Source organism: Bos mutus, chromosome 24 (assembly GCF_027580195.1).
Source record: "Bos mutus isolate GX-2022 chromosome 24, NWIPB_WYAK_1.1, whole genome shotgun sequence".
Classification (NCBI taxonomy): Eukaryota; Metazoa; Chordata; class Mammalia; order Artiodactyla; family Bovidae; genus Bos; species Bos mutus.
In genome coordinates, this window is record NC_091640.1 from 21,191,755 (window position 1) to 21,212,992 (window position 21,238).

The 21,238-nt window shown below is 38.9% G+C and overlaps 1 protein-coding gene across 2 annotated transcripts in view; it reads left to right on the plus strand.

The window, feature by feature from the left end:
* The window catches only part of RPRD1A (regulation of nuclear pre-mRNA domain containing 1A), a 67,576-nt gene extending 47,563 nt beyond the window's left edge, over positions 1 to 20,013 (plus strand). The window contains exons 7-8 of one of the 2 annotated variants that reach the window (XM_070362004.1): positions 16,552 to 16,749; positions 19,253 to 20,013. In XM_070362004.1, coding sequence (XP_070218105.1) covers positions 16,552 to 16,701 — 150 coding nt within the window. In that variant the 3' untranslated portion in view covers positions 16,702 to 16,749; positions 19,253 to 20,013. Of the gene's footprint in view, positions 1 to 16,551 lie in introns of both variants that reach the window. The other variant, XM_005889225.3, reaches the window with a different exon arrangement.
* Positions 20,014 to 21,238: the final 1,225 nt, after the last annotated feature.

Here is a 21,238-nt window from a genome sequence, read left to right on the forward strand (position 1 = left end):
AAATGAAGTTGGTCTGGAATGTAATTGATTCTGTTAGGAGACTTGGGCATAATTAAAGTGTGATATTCACATTATTTCCTTGCCTGATTTAGATTTTCACTCTTCTGTAGAGAAAATGAAAGCAGAGTAGATTTCTTTTTTTTAAGATGTTAGACTGAATGGCAGCTTTTCCCACCTCCTAGAACTTATAGAAAAGTTAATATATATTAATATATATTAAATTTAATGGAATTATAAAACCTAGCATAGTCTTTTTATGATATCATATAATAAAGATGAATATGTATATATATTACACAAATATAAAGGTAGATACAATGAAGGGGGGGATGAAATGAAATTTGAGGAAGAAGAATGAATTGAAGGCACACATGGAGTTGAGGTGAATGTAAAGAGATAAGGAGCTGCACTACCCAGTAGCCACTAGCCACAGTGATATTTAATTACAATTGAATAAAATTTAAGTTATCAGCATTAGCCATATTTCAGATGCTTAGTAGCCATGTGTGGCTCTTTGGTACTCTTGGATAGTGCAGATACAGAACATTTCTGTTGCCACAGAAAATCCTGTTTATAATGACTGATAAAGATTGCTTAAAAGATACAGAGATAAAATGGATAAGTTATATTTATTAAATATGATGTATATAATAGCTCCACTCTAATATAAGAGAAATGCTATGGGTGCCCTCCCTCAGATGGCAGTCTACTCAGAAGGTGGATCACTGATAGGAATTGAAGAAATAAACCACATCTTGGCATGTGCCCTCCTCAAGATGGGAGCATTTGCTTAAATAATCTAAGCTCCGAAGTGGAAGCAGGAGGTTGGAACAACGCACAGGGACTAAGGGTGCTGCAGTGGAAACAGGAAGGTCACTTCCCAAACTTCCTGGGCCGGGGAGCAGCGGTGAGGCATCTGTGTCTGTATCCGAGCTTGGAGCAGAGGAAAAGGGCAGTGTTTCCTCCAAGCTGGTGAGGCCCAGGAGTAATGGGAATCACCTGTTTCTGGAAAATCATTCACTGGGATAATTGATGTTGGATCTTGTCCACTTTAATGACAACCCAAGTAAGTTGTACATAACAGTCTAGTCACAAAGACAGTAACATCACTGGAACTACCATCCATTCCTTGAAGGGCAATACATAAGACAGCAGATTCAGAGGGAAGAATTTTCCCCTAGGAAATAGTTAACAGAAAAGTGCAACATTCAGTAGATGTAAACTACTGAAAATGCCTACACACGTGGAGATCCTGCCCCATCCCTAATTAGTATTCATCAGAAAATAGGTTGTCTTCACAGCCTCTAAGAGCTTATTCGTTTTTATTTAGATTCCCAAAAATCTTTGGCCTCTTGCATGAAATATCCCAATCCTGAATAAAGGAAACATTTTCCATACATTATATGGGTGAAAAATGATCAGTGTCTAACCTGAAACCTGATACTGCAGTTAAATGACATTGTAAGGAGACAATTTATAATTTTATTATAAAATAATAACAAATACTTAGCATTTACTCTTTGTGAGGGTGCAGTTCTAGGTACTGATCCTATCTTTATTTGTGACTATATGAGGTGGATACTGTTTTATGAATGAGAACACTGAAGCACTGAAGTATTAGTTAATATTATCTTCAAAGGAAATTTGAAAATATTAAAATAATTACATTAAAACAAATATATTAAAACTACTTAGCTCCTGATAACATTTCAGTGTACTTTCTTAATCTTATAAAAATCACAGATTAAAAATACCATTGTAAGCCTCATTACAAAAATGTTAAAAGAGTTACAGCCATACTCAATGTACAGATTTACATCCAACTTGGATATTTATCTTGATTAGCCTTCAGTGAGTATGAAGTTTGGATTAGAATAATGAACCAGAGAGTTACGGGTTTTAGAACTTTGGTGTGAACTTGGAGTAGTGTAATATGAATCTCTTTTTCCCCTCATTTTCAAAATGCAGATATCAAACCTAATGATTTATGAGATCTGTTTAAACTCTAAAATTCAGTGCTTTTGACTTTCCGCCCATTCTTCATCTTATAGTTGGAAACTTCTGAGTAAGTTTGTATGCACAGTTTAAAATTTTTCCTTGCCTTTTATTCCTAAAACGCTTTCCCATCATAAAAACAATAAATGTTTATTATAGAAAATTTGGAAAGTACTGAAAAAATTCCAGCTCAAGAGTTTATATCAACCTCTCTGAAAACAATGATTTTTAATATTTCACTCTACTGTTTTGTTTTAAATAGTTGCATATATTCAGTCTCATCTTCTAAAAAGTATTTGTGATAGTGACTTTTTTAAACAACATTATAGGTGGCTAGCATTTATTGTATCTTTTGTTTCCTTTATTTAAAAGACAGCTGAAGCCTTAGGAAAGAGGTCCATTTATCCATGTAGGATATATAAGTTGTGGATCTACTGGAAGACCTAGGTCTGTGTGACATCCTGGTTGGGGGAGATATTTACTATCAAAAATACTAGAAGTTAATCTGCAAGTCCTCACTGCCTCTCTAAGCTCAGTCCTTCAATGCACCATTGTAATTTATTGGGGGAGTGGTATTTTTGGTAACTATACCTTCTAATTGTCCACTCCTTTTTGAAGTAAGATTCATGTTAGAATTTGTCTTGGTAATTTTGATAGCATTGCACATACTGTTTTGTTGAAGTAAAATATGAACTCCTTAGGTAGTTAAATCAAAATTTTAAAGAGAGTCTTATGTCATTGATACTAATATCTCACAGAAAGAATTCTGTCTGGCATAGCTTCCTAAAGCAAAATTTCTTTGTAAAACATGTCAAATTTGGTCATGCTTAGATCAGGTTATGAAGAAAGGCACTACTTCAAAGCAAAGCCAATTTCATCCTTGGAAGCTTTCTAATACCAGTGATATTATTCCATCATAAAGTAGTATTCTTGGATGTTTTTTAGGATTAATACTTAGTGCATTTTAAAATTGAGATAATTTTACATACAATGAAATACGCCTATTAACTAGGCAGATCATTATCAGTAAATTTGATAAATTTTGATAACTTATTAGATGCTGAATATATTATGCTACAGTAATGTGTTCTGTATTGTAAATCCTAATGAGATTTTAGTTACTTTTTAACTTTTGGGACCATAGATAAATGTGTTCAGTTTTCTTTGATTAAATAAAAAGTGTGTGTGGGACATCCCTGGTTCCCATCTGGGGTTAAAACTGTGCTTTCACTACAGGGGGCTCTGTTCTGGGAACTAAGACCTCATGCTGTGTGTCAGAGCCAAAAAAAAAAAAAAGTTCATGAAACATCAGATTATAGAATATGAGAGCATTGTCATTTTTAAATTTTCTGAGTGGCCAGAAGTTTTGAAAAATGCACATTGCCCAGATTTGCTTACAACTTTAGTTGAATTAAAGCTGCCTCTAATACGCATCTGTGGCTCACAGTTTAATAACCATTGGTCCATAACCAGTGCAAATTGAATGGGGAATCTATGAATCTTGCATTGCTTTCATTATCACTTAAAAATTTCCACTGTCAGTTCCTGCATTTAGATTTCTCTAAGCTAACTGCATCAGTAGGACTTGGCATCATTTCTTGAGAAAACAGGGGTCATGTAGTTGTTAGTGTGGTGATAAAGCTGTAGTAACATAAACAGTGTTAAGCTACACTAAGTGTTCAGAATATGAAAAATAAGTTCATTGGGTGCTTGTTAAAGCATGTTTGTTAATGCATGCTTGTTAAACCATGCTTGTTAATGCAGCTGGATTCTGCATTAGCAAAGGGAATTACCACAGTGTATTCAGAGGCAGGGGTCAGGATGACAAAGGAAATAAAGATAAAGTACATTGGACAGTTGAACAAATGGAGATATCAGAGATCTTAAGGACAGGCATAATTTATGTGCTACTTGTCTTTAGATGCTTTGAAAGCTATTGGGAGAGAAGAATTTGGTTTATGTAAGAAGGCCGAATTAGGACCAGTGGATATCTTCCAAATGACAAAACCATTCTTCCAGTTAGACCTGGCCTAATGTGAAAGGACTATGAAAGTAATGTGTTTCAAAAAGCCTCAGCTATCTACATCTACAGCAGACCTTAAATATAGCCCCAATCCTGGCCAGACCAATGTAAAACCTCAAGATAAAGATCTGTTTACCTCAGTCTTTTATTGTCTGGTAATCATGTTCAGCTTTTGAAAAATTACGAAACATGCCAACAGTCAAGGAACAGCCTGAAGAGACAAAACAAGAAGTCAGAAGTAGATTCTTGTATGACACAAATTTTAGAATCACCAGCTCAGGAATGTAATTGATTAATATGTTAACAACTCTAATGAAGGGTAGACACCATGCAAGAACAGATGTAAGTAGAGGTGAAAATGCTTAAAAAATCAAAAACAAATTTTAAATGCTAGGAATAAACACTGACATGAGTGCTTCTGATGATCTCCTCAGTAGACTGGACACTGCTGAGGGAAAAATATATATGGGCCTGATAATCCATCAGTAGAGATTTTCCCAACTTAGATGCAAAAAGAAAATAGAACAACAGCAACAACCTTTTCTCCAAAAACCAAACCTAGAACATTCAAGAATTGTGGGCAGTTTGGAAAAGTGTAACATAACATTTGCTTGGGATATCAGGAGAACAAATGAAGCAGAAGAAATTCCAAAATTAATGACAGGACATCAAAATGACTGATCCAGGAAATGGAGAGGACAAATACTTGACAGGATATAAAAATGTGGTTTGTGCTTAGGCATGTTGGGCTTCCCAGGTGGTTCAGACACTAAAGAATCTACCTGTAATTTGAGAGACCCCAGTTTGATCCCTGGGTCAGGAAGATCCCCTGGAAAAGGAAATGGCTACCCACTCCAGTGTTCTGACCTGGAAAATTTCATGCACTGTATATAGTCCATGGGGTTGCAAAGAGTTGGACATGACTGAGCAACTAACACTTTCAGTTTTCATGTCATATTCAAATTGCAGAAAATGAAATGCAAAGAGAAAACCTTGGGAAGAGTTGAAAAAGAAAAATTCTTACCTGTAGGAAAAGAATTACAGCAGAACCACGCCAGGAAGAGTGGAATGAAAAGTGTTGGGAGAAATTCCATCCTAAAATTCTGTATCCTGGGAAACTGTTCTTTAAAAGTAAAAGAGAATGCAATGTTTGCTGTTGCTGAAGGTGGTCAAGAAGAGATTGAATGACAAGAACAAGAGAGATGTTAGCTCTAATGTTTGCCTGTGTTATGTATGTTAGTGTTTTTGAGGAGTGTTACAAACCGGAATCTCTTCTGAAGCTTCATTCTGGACATGAGCACGTTGGAGACGGGAGCAGGGATGTCACAAAGAAGCTATATGTGCTCTTGAACAGCCCAGAATCCCTGGTTTATGGCCTGCCTGTTAAAAGCCTTGTGTAGCAATATTCTGCACGACACCCAATTTCAGTTCAGTTCAGTCACTTAGTTGTATCTGACTCTTTGTGACCCCATGGACTACGGCATGCCAGGCTTCCCTGTCCATCACCGACTCCCAGACCTTACTCAAACTCAGGTCCATCGAATCGGTGCTGCCATCCAACCATCTCATCCTCTGTCATCCCCTTCTCCTCCCACCTTTAATCTTTCCCAGGATCAGGGTCTTTTCTAAGGAGTCAGTTCTTCACATCAGGTGGCCAAAGTACTGGAGTTTCAGCTTCAACATCAGTCCTTCCAATGAACACCCAGGACTGATCTCCTTTAGGATGGACTGGTTGGATCTCCTTGCAGTCCACGGGACTCTCAAGAGTCTTCTCCAACACCACAGTTCAAAAGCATCAATTCTTCGGCGCTCAGCTTTCTTTGTAATTCAATTCTCACATCCATACGTGACATACTGGAAAACCTGCTGGACACCCAATTTGGGAAATAACCAAATTAGCTGACCTCCATGACCCTGAGATAGTGTGATTCTTTAGTAACTGGATAACATTTTCTTAGGGATTAAGACTAAAAGGCACACAGGAGATGAAAATAGGCCAAAAGGTAAATGAAAATTTCAAGAAAACGTGATTAAGTCTTACTTCTTAGGGTAAATATAAGATGAGTAGAAAATGTGTTACATCTCACTTCCTTAAATTCCTTCTTTCCATTTGATTTTGAAGTTACAGAGAAGTGGCCTGTAGGCTCCTGGCTTATGCTCCCCTTCCAATGTCAAAAGTGATAATTGGCAATAGGTTCAACTTCTCTGAAATGCTGGTCATCATTGCTGACTGGACTGGCCCTTTACCTTTTCTTGTTTCTTTTCTCTTGTGTGTTGCTGCTATTACTATCATTGGCCCCCTTCCCTCCCTCCCCCCCCTTTTTTAATCTTTAAGCCCATATGCTGTTACTCATGAGAAAATGACATCTCTCCACTACTGGAAATTCCAGAGATGTTTTAATGAAGGGATAGACTACCTACTATAAGTCACAATTTGTTTCCTTAATGTGTTGGGTTTTGAGTTTTAGGGACCTGTTAGTCCTGTGATTGTGGTGGTCCTATATTCGATGTAAGGTAGATTTCAGTTGGATAACACTTCTTCAGAATACCCATCCCAGTAACAATTCTAGATATGAGAGGTAAGATAGAATAATGGTTAAGTATGAAGACTCTGAAGCCAGATTGTCAGTTTGCAGCCTTTGTTGACTTTAGAGGAAGTTTCTTAACAAGAAGTTAATTGTGCTTTGGACTTCCCTGGTGGCTCAGTGGTAGAGAATCTGCCTGCCAAGCAGGAGATGCAGGTTTGATCCTTGCGTCAGGAAGATTCCCCTGGAGAAGGAGATACACTCCAGTATTCTTGCCTGGGAAATCCCATGGACAGAGGAGCCTAGCGGGCTACAGTCCATGAGGTCATAAAGAATTGGACATGACTGAGTGGCTAAACAGCAGCAGCAGCAGTTGTGCTTTAGTTTTATTATCTGTGAAACTGAGAGTCATTCAGTCCTGTCCAATTCTTTGCGACCCCATGGACTATACTGTCCATGGAATTCTCCAGGCCAAAATACTGGAGTGGGTAGCCATTCCCGTTTCCAGGGGATCTTCCCAACCCAGAGATTGAACCCAGGTCTCCGGCATTGCAGGCAGATTCCTTACCAGGTGAACCACCAGGGAAGCACTGTAATGCATGGATAATAATAGTCTCTTCCTATGAAGATTAAATGGGCTACTTAGAACAGTGTTTGACATTTAGTAAGCACATCAAAATTTTAATTAGGATCATAGTTGATGAATCTAGAAATGTATAAAGCTTATTTGTAACAGTATCTACCCTCATTATAATTTAGCATTACTGACTTTTTTAAAACCCAGCTGATAGCCAGGTAGGCATTGGGTTCCCTGCAGAAATCTTAGTCCCTGAGTAAATATTGAATCTTTTTTCTACTTGTTAATCCAGAAGGCTAATGAGCCTTTGTGCTAGTAGAATCATAACTTATTAACAGGTGGGAATTACCTTTTTCAAGGATATTTTAAGGTAAAATCTGCTTTTAGAATACTTAAGAAAATGATAGTGAGCCCTCAAAGGAGCTGAATGATGTAAGACAGTGTTAGATAACATTCATTTATGCTAAAGTATTTCCCACTAAAAGGTAGAACTTTTCTGCAGATGGTCAAGGAAAAATGGGCCCATCAGAGACAAATAGGATACTGTGAAAAGAAAATAGAAAGGATTTGATATTTTTAAAATATTTAAATTATTATAATTTTGAAAAACTTCAGGACTGTATACCAAACTAAATTTGGGTATTTGTTTTCTAGATGACAGGTTAGGGCAAACTACTGAGATCTTTACCTGCTTTATACTCTGTTCCCTGGAGACGACACAGACTTGACTAATTTTCCTGACACCATGAAATTTCTTGGCCTTGTTTTGAAAAAAAAAAAAATGGTATTAAAAAAATCTTGATTGATATTAAATACTTTGGTTAACTTTTCCTGTCTAACCTAGCAAAGAGTCCCAACACCAGGGAAAGCAAAATGAAGTAAATTATGGTGGATTCTCAAAAGTGAGAGTTGGAGCTTCCATTAATAAATAGTTATTTGAAGAAAGTTATATAAGAAAGACTTGATAACATCTAGAGAGAGGCAAAAGACATAATAAAATACATATCAAAGAACAAAGCCATTTAGAGTTCTACAGAAGAACAATAAAAGGAACCAGGATTGTGAGCATTATCATCAACCTAAGGGGTTCTTATAATATGTTCTGAAGATTATGTCTTGATACTGTTTGGAATGAAGATAACTAGCTCTACCTTTAACATTAATTCGTTGTAACCCAAGATTCTCAAGTATGTTACTATCAAATTTTGACTAAGGATACATACAGTCATAAAGGGAGAAATTAAATTGCTTAGGTGTTTGCATAGGTACCCCTAAGAATACTATAGAAATAAGATGTCGTGTGGAAATATTACTGACTCCATCCTTAAGAAGTAACTGTGTGGGGAAAGTCTTTAATAACCCCAGCATGCTAGGATGTCCATGTTTTCTTGACTAAAATAATATCCTAGTATGTATGTCTTTTAAAACTGGTTGTTATCTGGCCCAGTCGTATTTTATACTTGAAGGGGATGCTGAAGATTGATTCCACAGATGAAAGAATGATTTGTCAAAACCTTGTGTTCAGAGTATTCTGGAACCTGGATTATACTCAGACTCGATTCCTAGAGAAGCTACACAGCTTGCTCACTAGAATCAGGACTGGGCTTCCTAACTTGATGTTTTCCTTTTCTGCTTCAGCAGTTGTCCCTCAGGAAGTAGGTAGGAAGGAAGAGCTGGAGCATGGTAGGCATGATGCTTGAAATTGTTGACCACAGCCTTTACTGGCCACTAACAATCCTCACCTGCATACAATTGAAATTCTCTGTTTTTTTTTTTAAGTCATAGTCATGTATGAAAGAAGAGAGCAGACTTCTTAGTGGCATCTGCAAGAAAAAGTTAGCCCTTATATATACATTTAAATTCAGAAATAGTGAAGACATTTATTTTAAGAACTAGAATGTTAGAACAACTGTCAGCCCTAAAGTGACTAAGAACTCCACATTTCAGGACATTTATTCTCTTGGCTGTTTTTGGTGCACGATAGTTCTGATGCCATCTCAGAATGATAACCACAGTCATATGGCACTTCATAGTTTGAAAACTTCCAAAATTAACTTATTTAGGCCTCACAGCTTTCACTTCACTCACGACTTCACTTTCACTTTTCACCTTCATGCACTGGAGAAGGAAATGGCAACCCACTCCAGTGTTCTTGCCTGGAGAATCCCAGGGACGAGGGAGCCTGGTGGGCTGCCGTCTATGGGGTCGCACAGAGTCGGACACGACTGAGGCGACTTAGCAGTAGCAGCAGGCCTCACAGCCCGATAAAATAGATACCCATATTGTATAAAGGAAGCAAGTGAGGCTTAGATAATCTTAGGGCATGTTGCCTAAGATTATAGGTAATAAATGGAGGGAGCAGTTCAGTCACTCAGTTGTGTCTGACCCAGCAACCCCCTGGACTGCAGCATGCCAGGCTTCCCTGTCCATCACCAGCTCCCGGAGCTTGCTCAAATTCACATCCACCGGTGATGCCATCCAATCATCTTGTGCTCTGTCATCCCATTCTCCTGCCTTCAGATTTTCCCAGCATCAGGGTCTTTTCCACTGAGTTGTTTTTTACGTCAGGTGGCCAGAGTATTGGAGATTCAGCATCAGTCTTTTCAATGAGTATTCAGAACTAATTTCCTTTACGATCGGCTGGTTGGATTTCCTTGTGGTCCAAGGGACTCTCAAGTGTCTTCTCCAACATCACAGTTCAAAAGCATAAATTCTTTGGCACTGAACTTTTTTATGGTCCAACTCTCATTCATACATGACTGCTGGAAAGACCATATCTTTGACCAAACAGACCTTTGTCGGCAAAGTAACGTCTCTGCTTTGTAACGTCTCTGCTTTGTAACGTCTCTGCTGTGTAGGTTGGTCATAGCTTTTCTTTCAAGGAGCAAGTGTCTTTTAATTTCATGGCTGCAGTCACCATCCTCAGTGATTTTGGAGCCCAAGAAAATAAACTATTTCCATTGTTTCCCCATTTTTTTGCCATGAAGTGATGGGACCAGATGCCGTGATCTTAGTTTTTTGAATGTTGAGTTTTCAGCCAGCTTTTTCACTCTCCTCTTTCACTTCATCAAGAGGCTCTTCAGTGCCTCTTTGCTTTCTGCAATAAGGCTGGTATCATCTGCATTTCTGAGGTTATTGATATTTTCCCCAGCAGTTGTGATTCCAGCTTGTGCTTCATCCACTGTGGCATTTCGCATGTTGTACTCTGCATATAAGTTAAATAAGCAAGGTGACAATATACAGCCTTGATGTACTCCTTTCCCAGTTTGGAACCAGTGCATCGTTCCATGTCCGATTCTAACTGTTGCTTCTTGACCTGCAAACTGGTTTCTCAGGAGGCAGGTGAGGTGGTCAGGTATTCCCATGTCTAAGAATTTTCCACAGTTTGTTGTGATCCACACAAAGGCTTAAGCATGGTCAGTGAAACAGAAGTAGATGTTTTTCTGGAATTCTCTTGCTTTTTCTATGATCCAACGGATGTTGGCAATTCTATCTCTGGTTCCTCTGCCTTTTCTATATCCAGCGTGAACATCTAGAAGTTCTTGGTTCATGTACTGTTGACGCCTGGCTTGGAGAATTTTGAGCATTACTTTGCTAGTGTGTGAGATGAGTGCAGTTGTGCAGTAGTTTGAACCTTCTTTGGCATTGCCTTTCTTTGGGATTGGAATGAAAACTGACCTTTCCCAGTCCTGTGGCCACTGCTGAGTTTTCCAAATTTACTGGCATATTGAGTGCAGCATTTTCACAGCAGTACTTGTATCCAGATCTTTTGACTTAATTTCCAGGAGAATCCACTGGGGACCTACCTGTTCATACCCTGTGCTCTGCTGGACACTATAAGGAATACAGATAGACACAAAGTGTGTGTTCCCCAGTTATGGATATAAAAACCGGAGAACAGAATAGTAGTATTTAAGTTCAGAACTAACTTGAATGGTAGCAGGTGTGAAACCACAATAGGAAAAGCTTCTGTGGCAAAGATTTATCTTAAAATAGGTCGTGTGAAATGAGAAAATTTGAACACAATGTAAGATACTCAATATTAGCTGTAAAGAAAAGCATTTCTAGTGGTTCAGATTTCAGCCTAGCTCTACCCCACTTTCACTGCACACAAGATAGATTGCACCTCCTGACTGATACTGAAATATACATGAGTGTTGCTGTTTGAGTGTGGTGTTGGTGGAGATCTGGCAAGTAAATTAAGAATAAAAACATAGGCCTTGTTGAATGAGTGGGGAATAACAAGGGAGAAGTAAAATAACTCATGTAAACAGTTGGCAAGAAATGAGGTAAAACATTGGTTCACGAAATGGCAGCTGATTTTTTAGCAGAAACTGCAGGCCAGAAGGGAGTGAAATGGAAAAGCCTACAACCAAGAATACTTTACCCACAAGACTCTCCTTCAGATTTGATGGATAATCAAAAGCTTTTATAGAGAAGTAACAGAAGAATTCAGCACCACCAAACCAGCTTTACAAAAAACGTATAAGGAACTTCTGTAGCTGAAAAAGAAAAGGCCACAACTAGAAACAAGCTAAGAGATGAAAAAGCTCACAGGTAAAAGAAAACATTAAGGAAATCACCCACACACAAAGCTAGAAAGATTAAAAGACAAAAGTAGTAAAATCACACCTGTGTCCACAGTAAGCAGTTAAAGGATACACAGAGCAGTTAGATGTAAAACATGTTATCAAAATGTAACCGAGAGAGAAGGAGAGTATAAATGGCAGGGTATTTAAAATGTGTTTGAAATTGAAAGATGAGTGACTTACAACACATGTGTTTATATAGACTACTATACCAAAACCTCCAGGTAATCGCAAGCCCCAAAATGTATAATAGATATAAACAAGAAGTAATCCAAAAAAGTACTGAAGATAGTCAACAAATCACAGAAGAGAACAAAAGGAAAAAGAGACCAAAGGGGGAAAGGCTGGAAGGGACAGACTGGAATTTGAGATGAACAGATAAAGACTACTGTATCTAAAGTAGACGACAAGGACGCACTGGATAGCAGAGGGAACTATATTCAATATCTTAACCTGTAATGGGAAGGGATCTGAAAAAGAACATAATATAAATATTCTTTTATGTATGTTCTATATAACGTAATCATTTTTGTTGTACACCAGAGGGTTTACAACAGCTATAAATCAACTATACTTCAATTAAAAAATAAAAATTTTAAAAAGACAACATAAAATACAACACTGTACTTTTGCAGTGAAGGGAGTATATATCAGTTCAGTATTTATTACTAAGGGAAAGGGCCTGATTTTTTAATGCTTTGGCTTTTCAGCATTTTTTTCTTTTTTTTTTTTAACTTTAGAATTCAGATCCTCTTTGTTGCTGGAACAGAGCTAAATTCTTTTAGGAAAAAGAAGTTCTTTAGGTTAAAATACAAAATATTTTGAAAGCCATTTTTGCAAAATGCAGGTTTAGTTAGAAAATAATGAGAAAACTAAAAGGGACTTACCTGTAGTGGCCTTTTTTATATACTAAGGATAAAAAGATGTTTCTTTGCCCCCAACTTCAGCTTCATTGAGATGAAACTGTCACATAAAACTGTGTATATTTACAGAGTATGGTGGGATGATTTGACGTAAGTATTCTTTGTGAAATGATTACTAACAATCAGGTTAATATATTCCTCACTACACATCATTACTTTTTCTCTCCTTTTTGGTGATGAGAATATAGGTCTGCTCTCGGCAGATATCAGGTGTACTCAGTATTATTGACTATAATCAGCATCTCTGCATTAGATCTCCAGAGCATATTCATTTTATAACTGAAGGCTTCTACCCATTGACCAGCATCTTCCCATCTCCCCGCGCCTAGCACCCCAGCCCCTGGTCAGCATCACTCTTACTCTGTTTCTGTGAGTTCATTTTTTTTTTTCTTAAGGGTCCCCATGTAAGTGAGATTATATAGTATTTGTCTGGCTAATTGTTTTACTCAATGGTAAAGAATCCACCTGCGATGCCGAAGACTTGGGTTCAATCCCTGCATTGGGAAGATCCCCTGGAGAAGGAAACGACAACCCACTCCAGTATTCTTGCCTGGAGAATCCCATGGACCGAGGAGTCTGGCAGACTATACAGTTCATGGGGTCACAAGTGTCGAACACAACTTAATGACCATAAACAACAGCAGTGTCCTCTAGGTTTGTTCAGGTTGTTGCAAATGACAGAATTTCCTTCATTCTTGTGGCTGAGTGCTCCATTGTACATATGCACCACATCTTTATCCATTCATCTGTTGGCAGAGACTTAGGTTGTTTCCATGTCTTGGCTATTGTGAACAGTGCTGCGATGAAGATGGGAGTGCACGAATCTCTTCCAGATACCGATTTTGTTTTGAGGTCAGTTAGATGTTTGTTCTGACCCAGGAGGGCGCTGTTTTATTGCCTGTTTCTTTCCTCCTGTAAAGTCTTTGAGTCGGGACTGTGGAACTGTGGGTGGAGACAATGGCAGTCTTTTCTCTAAATGCTACCCCTGCTATAGGACCTGAGCTCTAGGTGAAGGGGAAGGGTGCTCTCAGCTGTTTGTGAGGACTACCACCTCCTGAACGGCGCGGGGATGGGAGGTTGGGGTGGGTAGGGGCGGTGGGCAGGGGTTATTGGTGCCCCAGTATTCTCAGCCTCCATGTCTGAGGTAGAGCCTCAGTTTCAGAACAACACACACCTCTTACTATAAGCATCGTTGACATAGGAAACCAGCCTGTGGAATCCAGTGAGGCAATTTAAGACCTTTAGAACTGTGCCCTGGATCATAGAGTTGGGTAGTTAATCAGATTTCGTCGGTTTTTTCTTCAAGCTAACATCAGATGGTTAACCACAACTTCTTAAATCTTTTGTCTTTCAGATGAAAGTCTGATTCTGACAGTAGAAGAAAATTTTTGGTTACTACTTTTGTTCCTAATTGAGGAAAGCCTGATTTTTACTGTTTGTGAAGGATAATCAGTCTTCTCACAGGATTACTGAGAGGATGAAATGAGTTCTTTTTTTAATGTCTGGTGTATCAGTGGACATCCAATAAAGGGCAGCTTTTGTTTATGTTTACCAGTTTTTTGTATGCAGTGTCACCAGTTGGTAGAGGGCTTTTAATTGCCATGAAAGTAAAAGTGAAGTCGCCCAGTTGTGTCTGACTCTTTACGACCCCATAGACTGTAGCCTACCAGGCTCCTCCATCCATGGGATTTTCCAGGCAAGAGTACTGGAGTGGGTTGCCTGAATCAAAGGATTAAGATAAATCTTAATAACTGAAGAACAGCCTGTGTGATTGCTAGAAACTTGAAATTAGGATGGGCAGTAATGATCACTAAAGGCACATGAGACTTCTCAGGACATCTAGCCTCAAGAGGAGCAGAGTAATTACTTCTGTGCATGTTTGAACAGCATCTGAATCTATCATGCTAGCCTTGGAGTACTTTAGGTGTTATTTATTAAAGAGTGATTTAGTACAAACGGACAGATGGGGGCTTCCCCAGTAGCTCAGTGGTAAAGAATCTTCCTGCTATGCAGGAGACGTAGGAGCCGTGGGTCCTATCCCTGGGTGAGGAAGATCTGGAGGAGGGCATGGCAACCCAGTCCAGTATTCTTGCTGGGAAATCCCATGGACAGAAGCCTGCCATGGGGTCGCAAAGAGTCAGAGACAACTGAGGCCACTGAGCATGCACACAGATGGGACAGGTGGAGGTATGTGTTTGCCCCTGCCCCCACCAGAGTATTCTGAGGACGTGTGCGAAGTGCGGAGATGTGTATGGACTGAAAAGTGTGTATCTAGAATGAGCACCTTGCTGCTTTTCTGTGTGCCATTCAGAGCTGCTGTACTGAAACCTACTTGCTGTGCCAGTGTCACTGGCAAAGGGGAAAAGGGAACAGGAAAGTCTTAACCTTGAGGTTTTAGATATTAAATTCCCTTACTCAACCTTGACCTTCATGATGGATTAAAAGTGCAAGGACAGGCAGACACGGCAAGAATCGACACCTCTCTTTTGTGTCCAAAGCTGTCCTACAACATGCCCAGCTTTCAACCTCGTTGGCTTTGTCTGCCAGGGTGCTCACTTCCCCAGTGTACTTCAGAAACCCTGTTTCCCCCATTGCCTTAGAGTGGTTGGGATATAGTAATTCTGACAGTTTCCTTTCCCCAGGCATATTAATGGTGGTTCTTTAAAAGAGGGGACTTAGTAATTCAGAGAAGTTTCCCTGATTTCATTTTTAGACAAAACCTGTAGAGAAGTGGCTCGTGTATTAGCATCCTTTGGGGGAGCTTTTACAAAATTCAGGAGCCCTGGACCTGCTTCCAGAGGTTCTCATTTAATTGATGGTTGATGAGGCTGGTGTTCTTTTGAGAATTCTGTTTCTCCAAAAATTTCCTAGGAGATTTAGTCAGAATTGAGAAACAAAAAGGGGCTCCTTGTGGATAGGCCTTCTATCCCAGATGAAAGCTTCTCACTCACCTGCTCTGTCTTGGTGAGCTAACCCTTGGTCAGAGGGAGGAAAAGTTTCTAGTCTTTATAGAGGAAATAATAGTCAACTTTTTGATTTCCCCTCTTCACACTCTGCCTGTACTAGGTGATGGAAAAAGAAGGTTCCTCTGTCCTGGTTGAAGTCTGAAAGCTTCAGTTATTAATAAAAGATATTTCCACTACAGAGAATGGCCTGTTCCCCCTAAGCCAAACATAATCTTTATTGGTTTCTAGTCTGACACCTTAGGCTGCTGTTTGCAGGGTTTCCTAAGTTTTTTTCCTTTTGTGCCATTGAGATCCTTTGGTGAGCCTATGAAGCCTTGGACCCCTTCTCAAGTTAAATACTTTAAATGTAGAAAATAAGATGCATAACATTACAATAGAAAAAAGTTATATTGAAATAGTTATTGAAGTAATAAAACTTGAACAGTAATACATGCTTCTTTACTGATAAATTAAGTAACACTAGCAGTCGGTCTAATTATTTCAAAGTAGTGATAAATGTGAAAAACTATGATGTAATAATGAAGCATCTGGTTTCTATTCGAGATAAACTCAAAGATACTGATAATACTCCTGTGGTTTTTTGCCAACATTTATAGTCAAAAACACTGCTAAATTTTATTTTAAGCTTGTGGAAATAAATATATACTTTTTCTTATCCTTGCCCTGGTATACCTGAGAATCCTATATGCTTCAGTTAAATATTGATACATTAATATGTTAGTCTTCTTTTTACAGGTGTGAAGCAGCAACTTAAGACTGTAGTTTTTCCTAAGAATGAGTTTCCCTACTTGAGTATTTCCCAAATCCCTCTTTTGGTCCTAAGGCTTACATAATCTTGTTTTTCAGCATAAACTGAGTGCTTTATCAGATTTTCTGCAGAGCATTAGCTGGATAAGCTAGATAGCTCCTTTCTGAACTCCCACAGTGCTAATGAGAGTGGTTTGATGTTACAGGAATACAAGCGCAAGTTAGCCAGAGTTTCCCTGGTACGCAAAGAACTCAGGTCCCGGATCCAGAGCCTGCCGGACTTATCTCGATTGCCCAATGTCACTGGCAGCCACATGCACCTGCCCTTTGCGGGGGACATCTACAGTGAAGATTGATGACCAGTCTCTTTCCAGGGCCCAGGACTTTGCAAGAGATGGAGACAGGTTAGGTGGATAGTGCTGTAGTGTTATTTTTGTATATTGTTGAGAGAGTGACATTAACAAAAAGAAATGACAGGTAATTTATAAAATTGTTTAAAATGTTGGTTTGTTTACTATTTTATTGGTAAGTTAACATGACTTAGTTTAAACAAAGTGAATCTATGTGTATTAAGCTCACAAGTAGTGATTATTTTCAAAAGATCTTTTTGTAAATTTTTTTGATCCAGGGCCTTGTGAGAAATTTCCATGTTTCTATTTCTTCATGTATTTTCAAATGTTTTTCTTTATTTTCTTCAGTATCTAATCAGTGTATAGTATGTGATTCCTAAAGGGTAAGAACTAATCAGGTTGGTTGAGACTTTATTATGGTATAGTTAGGACTTGATTGTAGAAGGGACTAGGTGTTTCAACTTGATTTTCACCCTTCTCCTCAACCAAAACATCAGTTCTGTGCCTCTCAACACTTTAGATTCCTTATTCCCCAGAGGTCGGTCATTTAATACTAAAAATGGATGTTGTTTTGAGGGTCAGATCAGAACCTAGAGAACTTTTCCACAACAGGTGTTTCATCCCAACAGCCACAGTGTAGGATAAAAGGAGTGTTATATAGGGACCCCTTGATTAAAAGCTGTTTAGAGTTATTTAGGTAGATAGCTATGAAAATGCTTTTGGAAATGTTTAAAAAAAAATTGACATTGTACCAAGAGAACAACTCTGATTCTGGAATCTCTGTTTGTCAAATCAAGCTCCTTTTAACATAATTGATCCCTTTAACATAAAAAGCCATCTGTGGGATTAAAAGAAGAGTAAAATAATGGTACCTTAATATTCTCTTAGCCATTTAACTTTTAAAAACAGTAGTATTTTTAGCTCTAATATCTCATGAACTCAATATTCATTAATGTTCAGTAAAGTTGCCTGGAACATTTTTAATGTTTCCTTAAGGTTTTTGAATTACGTATAAATGGGAATTAAGCAGTCCTACACTACAGGGTAGATATGGTAAATATTATATTTGTATATTTAGAATTACCAAAACAAATGTACTTTTACCTTTTATTTCTAACCCTGTGTTAGAGCAATTGCATGCTCTCCTGCTTTCTCTTTAAATCACACTGTTAAGCTGTGGATTTTGTACTCAGTGATTACTTAGGATAAACATTTTTTTTCATTCATTACATATTAGACATTTTTCTTTTTGTTGTAAGAAGATTCATCTTAGTCAATAAAACAGCTTTTTAAATCCCACAGGTCAGTTATGTCTCACTAATCTGAATGGCTTCACTCTTTCTCAGTATTAGAAATTATAGTCAAAGTGAATTTACTATATGTGAAGGAGAAAGCCAGTATTTCATTTTAGCAGCCAGTAGTTTTCAGAACGGTGCTTTGAACGGTTTGGCCTCTCCAAAACAGACACACGTAGTTCCCACCCATACATGGCTTATATTCCAAAGGTTTTTAGTCAACTTTTGGGACTCGGGGCACATTTTTCCACAGGAACAGTAGTAATTAGGTTCCCTGTGAACACTCCCACAGAGAGCTCACCCAGGAACCTAATCCACTTAACCATGAATGTACTGAACTTGTAATGTGGTTGACAAATTACGAGTAGTAGACCCTGACCAGCATTTGTAACATCACTCTGCACTAAGGAAATGGTGTGTAGCAGCCAGACTTAGACATTGGGGTGCCTCTCTGTCTTGTGTGCCTCTGTCCCTAGGTGTAGGCTGCATAAGGAGAAGACTCAGCATGGGGTGGAGGGTGTGGCAAATGCACGATTATCGAAACCTGGTTATACCTGTTACAGAAGCATGCCACTTTGTTAAAGTGAAAACAAAACTTGTATATTGACTTATTTTTTAGCATCTTGACCTTATTTATGAGCTACTAAAGTGGTGACTTATTCAAAATACATTTTTGTTTTCCATTTAATACTAATTTATAAACTATGTACTCCTGGGAAGATTTGAAACCTACTAGAAGTTTGTTGAAATATTTTCACCATTTAAGAAAGACTTCTGATTTAGATACTGATTTTAATGCCAGTATCTGCTCTAAATATTTATTATAAAAATGCATTATTTTTTTTAAAGAGCTTGATGCAATTTGTGGTAAGTGATTGTACTCAACCTGAATCCTACCCCCGGTTTTCCCCTTTGACCAAGTCTTCACAAGCTTTCAGTTGTTGGTTAATTCACTGACCATGAACACAAATGATACGGTCTGCTTTAGAAGTCTTGATAGTTAATGTGGTAAGCCTTAGCAGTAAATAGCCTTCCTTTCTAAAAGGGGGACTAAAATTTCTCAAGAAACTTTAGCTGGGTTAGCTGGGGGTACTCTAATACCAAATTCTGAATCATGAACATTTTCTTCACTGTGTACGTGAGGCAAATCATGCATTTTGAGTGCAGCTTGGCCTGGCCCCTCAAGAGAAAAGCATGTCACCATACTTGCAGTAGGCATATTTGGTTTGAATGGATACCATCACTCTTTTCTCCACAAACAGTGCAGAGAGCTGTCTGGAGTGGCAATTTGAACAGATTCCCTGGTGTTCCCTCTGCTCCTTCTATCAATACAGTAAGTAAAAGAACCACATGGGGGAGCCTGGGAATCTGGGAAAATCAGCTGTGCTCAATAGCCAACCTCCCCTTCTAGGAAAACCAGTCCAGGTGCAGCTATTTTGGTACCTCATCTCACATGCACTCTGAATCAGGGTTTTTCTATAAGAACTCTTTCAGGATCAGCAAAAGCTGAGATGACCTGGTCATCTTGATTTGCAAAATTAAAACCAGGTTGTTGGTTGTCATTGTAGATGAGCAACTCATCTATTATTATTGAACTGTTCTGAGAAATCTTCAGAAAGAAAGCTCTCAAAAGTACAAATTAATTAGGAAAGTTAGACTGTCCTTTCTGAATTTTCCATTCAAAAAATTTATATGAAATAACTTAAAGCTACTAAACTGCTTTGTATTCTATTAAGAAGTAGCTTCTAAGCGGCAGTCTTAATAGTTGTTGCACTATATCACAGCTTTTTAAAGTGTAAACTCAGTTCTTCTCTGTATAGAAAGGGAGCATTGTGTTACTTACTGAATTTATTTATACAGAGCGTTTGTTGCTATCTGTAATTCCAGCCATCCACACGAGTCTGTTCTGAGGTGGCAGTAGCACATGGGAAGATGAAGTCTCCCTGTTTCTTTACCCCCTTTTCTTTGCTTGTATCTGATGACAATATAAGATGTTCTTAATAAAGTTTTACGTTCTTTTTGAGATGTGCAGATCATTTTTGTGTATTTGCTCAGGTGGATATGGGGTGAGGAGGGGAGATGAGGATGGACGGGAGGGAAGGAAAGTGCTGGAAGTATTCAGCAGTGGTATGGTGGAGAAGACTCTTGAGAGTCCCTTGGACTGCAGGGAGATCCAACCAGTCCATTCTGAAGGAGATCAGCCCTGGGATTTCTTTGGAAGGAATGATGCTAAAGCTGAAACTCCAGTACTTTGGCCACCTCATGCGAAGAGTTGACTCATTGGAAAAGACTCTGATGCTGGGAGGGATTGGGGGCAGGAGGAGAAGGGGACGACAGAGGATGAGATGGCTGGATGGCATCACTGACTCGATGGACGTGAGTCTGAGTGAACTCTGGGAGTTGGTGATGGACAGGGAGGCCTGGCATGCTGCGATTCATGGGGTCACAAAGAGTCGGACACGACTGAGCGACTGATCTGATCTGATCTGATCTGATGGTGGAGAAACTGCCAAAGGAAATTCCAGTTGCTTGGTCAGTGAGAACCAAACTTGAGCGAACATCAGTAGCACCTGGAGGGCTTATTAAACTACAGATTGCGGGGCTCCACCCTCAGAGGTACTGGGGTAAGGCCTGATTACATTCCTAACAATTTGATGCTGATGCCACTGAGTTTGACAACCATTGCTCTAAACCAGCTTTAAAGTCTGTGACTTGCGTGGTGACTTAAAATTTCCAGGTAATTCCATGCAATTCCAAGTAATAATAAGAGTATGGGTTTTACAGTTCATTACGTAACAAGTTCTTTGGGCAGAGAATGAAACTGCATCTTCTTTTATGATCTGCTGCACAGTCTTAAGTGCCTTTGAATCAGCAGATTCACTTACAGTACCTTGAACTCTCTGGAGTACAGGTCCTCTTGCCACATTTAAAGCAGAACTGGAAAATACTAGAAATCTTAAGGAATCTCTAGGGCACTGTTTGCTAAACTTTCATAAGTCTCTCTTGGGACATTTGCAGGAAGGGCACATACCTCCTGGATCAGAATTCTCTGTGATTTTACCATCTAGAAGTTTGAGAGAGCTAGTCCTTAGGCCAGTGCCCCTGGCTCCCCACCCCTGGATGGCCTCTGGTCACTTTATCTGAATTCGGGGGCTTCCCTTTGCCATTCCACTATTTCCCCCTGTGGCAGTAGGTTTTATATAGGGGAACTTCTATCCAGAGATTCTGTTTGGAAGATTTGGGATAGA